The sequence below is a fragment of the Berghia stephanieae genome, chromosome 1, assembly GCF_034508935.2.
Source record: "Berghia stephanieae isolate SIO BIC M18660-M18661 chromosome 1, UCSD_Bste_1.3, whole genome shotgun sequence".
NCBI lineage: Eukaryota > Metazoa > Mollusca > Gastropoda > Nudibranchia > Aeolidiidae > Berghia > Berghia stephanieae.
Genome location: NC_088360.1, coordinates 92,509,963 through 92,514,962, shown reverse-complemented (window position 1 = coordinate 92,514,962; position 5,000 = coordinate 92,509,963). Strand labels below are relative to the sequence as shown.

At 38.5% G+C, this 5,000-nt stretch overlaps 1 protein-coding gene across 11 annotated transcripts in view; it reads right to left on the bottom strand.

The window, feature by feature from the left end:
• Positions 1-5,000, bottom strand: part of LOC144962295 (ubiquitin-like-conjugating enzyme ATG10) — a 33,373-nt gene that overhangs the window by 16,695 nt on the left and 11,678 nt on the right. For 10 of the 11 annotated variants that reach the window (XM_078895217.1, XM_078895227.1, XM_078895212.1 and 7 more), the window contains one exon: positions 2,259-2,447. The exons of the other annotated variant lie outside the window; for it this stretch is intronic. In XM_078895217.1, the coding sequence (XP_078751343.1) occupies positions 2,259-2,447 (189 nt within the window). The remainder of the gene's footprint in view (positions 1-2,258; positions 2,448-5,000) is intronic. 11 annotated transcript variants of the gene reach the window in all.

Genomic DNA, 5,000 nt, shown 5'->3' with positions numbered 1-5,000 from the left:
CTTTCTCCAATAAAGCCTCAAATCTTTCTAACGGAAATTCTGGTCGTTAGGTGGTAAACATTTCCATTGTATAACGGAACACTCACTTTCAGCTTAAGGCTTATTTACCTGTTCAAATTGTCTGCCCATTGTATTCATGCCTCCTGCTAATTACCTTTCCCAAACAAGTCTCCAACGTCCCTAGGTCCTGAGGTCTTGTCTCGTTCAAGAGTAGCTCAAATTACAATTAAGGTCTAGTCTCTCCGGTAATTATCCGTTATTATTTCTTACCAACGCATCTGGATATCATTGGCTATCTAAAACAGGAAATTCTTCTGATTGGCTATTTTCGTTTCACAAAACCAAATTCATATCTGAATCTGATCACACACACGCTAAGAAGCCCACGAGAACAGAGCTATCTCTCCAATTTCAAACTTGTAAAAGTTTCTCTATCTCGGCTGGAGGTAAAATGAATTATTGGTTAACATTCAAAGTGGAACGAGATATTACTGTGAATTCAATTTAATCTAGATATCTAGCATTACTATTATAGTTCGTGTATATATTTTAATTGTGCTCTTCCATGGATGTTCGTAAGTTGGTATACCTGTACAAAACCATATCTATATGTATCTTATTTTATAGTTAATAGTTGTTGATGATCTATGTTATTATTTCATTTATATTCAATATGTATATTGCTTGAATGTCTGTACCCCACCGCCAATCGCCGGCCACACATCATAACCTCAATTATAATTAATAAAAATAAATAAAGAAATACCATCATGTAAGATAGCTCGACTGTCAGTTGATGTTTAAACCGTATACTAACTACCATTATCATGGAGTTACTGCATCTCCTTGCCTTTGTCGGCAAATAAAGGCTATTATGATGTGTCGCTCAGGACGATTCGGTGGCGAAAGACAAACTCGATTGGCACTAAGACCTTGTTGTTTCAACTCTTAAATTGAAGGTCCTGGCCATTTTCCTGGTCCTTTTCCTTGTCCTTGGAGCACCCAGTCGTGCGGAATCCCTGCATCCCAGTCCTTGAACAGCGGTAAACCCCTAATGTCAGCCTAACTACAACACACTGTTGTGATGTCCAGGAAACTCTGCAAAGCAGGCGCCAACCCTGGAACTAGCTGATACATTTGCCTCAGTCAAGCAAGCCGACGGGATAAAGATAAGCCAAACGGGCTTATACCATTTTCAAATGGATTTTCCACAGACACATATGATTATATCAAAGTAACAGATAAATATATAATAAATTAGATCCACTCAATTAGAGCTATTCTTCCTGATATTAAATAAATACTTATTCTTTCTATCTTTTCCTGTAACAATCTAATTAAACTTTATGTATAGAATTGTTATTATTGCATTTGGGCGTTACTATTGTCTTGACTCACTTTTATTAATACAATTAAGTTATAAGGGATCCTAAGGCAATTCTTGATCTCCCCTAGATTAAACCTGAGCCGTTTGTGATATAGGTTGAGTGGTGCAGCTGGTAACGAGAGCCATAGCGCGCATACTAGTTCGAATCCAGACCATTGAGCTATCGGTTGGACTCGATCCCACAAATTAACACACAACCCGCCACAACAAGGAGCTTTTATATGGCGCATTATCCACTAAATGTGCTCAAAGCGCTTTACAAGATGATAATAACATTATACTATCATAAGTACATATGTATCTACCTGTCTTTTAAAAATGAAATTTTAATAGTTGTTGTTGTAGTAATTAATCAATTCAAACGTCTTTCGTTAGAATAAGTTACTAATGTTAGTGAGTAATATTGGTGTATCTAAGTATGTATGTGTATGTTCGTGTATGAGTGTAAATGTATCTGTGTGTGAGTTTGTGTGCATGTGTATGTGTTTGTTTGTTTCTTCATATAATATGCATTCTCAAAATTGTCAAAGAATGAATGTTTGAATGACAATTATTAATATTGTAAAGCGCCGCCGAGCACTTATGTGAAAGTTGAGCACTATATACAACATTCTTCTTCTTCTTCTTCTTCTTCTTCTTCTTCTTCTTCTTCTTCTTCTTCTTCTTCTTCTTCTTCTTCTTCTTCTTCTTCTTCTTCTTCTTCTTCTTATTTATTATTATTATTATTATTATTATTATTATTATTATTATCAATATTAATCATTACTATTATTATTATTATTAGTATTATTATTATTATTATTATTATTATCATTATCATTATTAATATGAAATAAATGTGTATAAGATTACATTCTCATATTCACCGTACCTCACAAAATTCCTCTTCCTCCAAACCATTGTCGGATAGTCCTAGGAGGGTCGAGTCTGTTTTGTCTGATGTCATTTTGTCATATTTATTATAATAGGTCTCTGGTGCTGTTAGATTCGAATCGTTTTCTTTAGTACGACTCTGTCGGTGGAGAGTCACAGCATGCCTCTTCTTGGCGAAAGTTTGGTTCTGAAGAAAACGCCCATGGTGATAATAATAGTAATGGTGATGATGATGATAATGATAATGATGATGATGATGATGATGATGATAATAATAACGACGATGATGATGGTGATGATGATAATAATAACGACGACGATGATGATGATGATGATGATGATGATGATGATTGATGATGCTGATGATAATAATAACGATGATGATACTGTTGATGATGATAATAATAACGATGATGATGATGATGATGATGATGATGATGATGATGATGATGATGATGATGATGATGATGATGATGATGATGATGGGATATACTAATGGATCACGTAATCACATTATAAAGAACTCTTAAACGTGGCAAATTTTAAAACAAATTTTGAAATTGTTACGAATAATTGCGAGGTCCCAGGTTTGAGAGGTGTTTTTTTTTGTTTTTGCCAAGAAGGGGGCTATTTAAAGCAATCGGCATTTGAAGGGCGAGTTTTCCGGCCAAATTTTTAAATGCGTATCTTTCCAGAGTACAGCAGTTAGCTGTTTCAATTAAAATTATAAATCAAGTGTTTCTGTTTTATCAAGGCCAATGAATATCGTTTTTTAAAGAAAGGTCATCAAAACATTTCATAATTTTGTTTATCTCTACTTTAAATCCCTGTCACCCGAAGTAATACCGGATTGAAGTGCTATTTCACATTTTATAGTGTAGTATCAGAACTGTTTAACTCGGCGTGAATACATTTTGTGCATCTCTCAGATCTGCCTAGTACTATGAAAAATTCGTAGAAATACGAATTTTTGGCTCCAGTTCGAGAACAATACAGTGTATTCGCCTCTTTGACTAAATAAATATTATTGAAAAGGAAAGTTTATTTCCTTTGAACCTATATTCAGGCCTTTGGATCATTTTTTGGATCATGCTGAGGGCAAATTATCAAAGTGATTTTTTTCTTTTTTTTTTCCCTAGGAAACTACGAATTTTTGACATTTCAGGTAGGCAGCTCTGAGGTCTGATGAACAAACAGCTCCGTCTAGAGCTCTTCCAAAGTGCACTTGCCGGTCCCAAGCCCGGAAAAAGGAGGCGGGTCGGGTGTAGGGTTAGCAGTAGTGCGGGGCGGTCCTTGGCAAGCTTAAGGACCACGGTCCTACGGTCCCTGGGAAATGAAAACCGCAAGGACCGGTCCTAGGACCGGCGGTCCTTTTCGACATTGAACATTCCTGAGAGACTGTTGGAAGTTCGAACCGTTTTGACCTTTGGGACCATGGGATCGTTCATTCTTGAACCGTTAAAGACCGCTACACGATGAAAACCGTGGTCTACAGGAGTAAAACACACGGAGTAGTCACACTCATTTCAAATTGTAACCTAAATTAGAGAAGAAGGGGTGATGCCTTCTTTATTTGCTCACCGTACTTCATTGTTACTTCGATAATTTAATAAAATTTGAAATTTATCCCCATTAACGGAGATAATGGCATCGTCCAAGGCGTTGATCGAGTTGTTCGTGGCGTTGATACACACACGCAACTCCTACCCCCCCCCCCCCCCCCCACACACAACACATTAGAGGGCAGCGAGCATTGAAGAGTAAGAGAGAGACGTGAAGTTATAATAAGAGGGGGTGGATGCGGCGGTAATAAGTTAATAAGTAATAAGTGGGGTCCATGGTGACTTTTCGCCAGATCTAACAAACCCACTACCCATTCACTGCTGAGTAGACAGGGATTCAGAAAAAACTCGACTGCACCCGGGATCGATCTCTGGCCCTTTGCGTATAAAGAGAGTGCTCTATCAACTGAGCTATCGGGGTCCCCAAATATTCTATTGGACTTTTTTAAAATACAGACGTAAAAACTGGGTTTTTTTGGAAGGAAGAAACTAATGAACTCATTTATTTGATTAGTTAAAACACCAAACGAAATTTTAATATTATTGTATTATTTTAAATGACAACAATGCGATAGAAAGGAGTGGTGACAAGAGATGGACAAAAGAAAACAAAAAATCGGACTTGCTACTTGCTAGGTTCGACACACACACACACACACACACACACACACACACACACACAAACACACATCTTTAGTAGTCACATGCATTTCAAACAATAACCCATTAGAAAGAGGGGTCATGCCTTCATCATAGATCATTGTCATTGCGATCATTATGGTGTAGTAAATTTTGAAATTTACCCCGTATAATGGAATCGTCCAAGGCGTGCGCCTCCTGTTCCCCCCATCTCACACCCGAAAGGGCGGTTTGCGGAGTGGAGGGAGGTGGTCGTCTGCCTCTATGGTCGTCTGTGTCGTTTAGTGTATGGCAAAGGGGGGGGGGGTGGGTGCGATTAATTAAGTGGGATGGGTGGTGATTGGTGGAAGATAGGCAACCGAGGCAACGAATCGCTGGGGAAGTAGTAGGCTATGGCGCGAGACCGTTGAAAGGTGATAAGAAGTGAGGACCGGCGCCGGTCTTCCCCTATGGGACCGGTCTCCGGTTCACAGCTAAAAGACCGTGGGACCAGTCCAAGGACCGGTCCTCAGCGCGGCACTAGTTAGCAGTCCCACTCT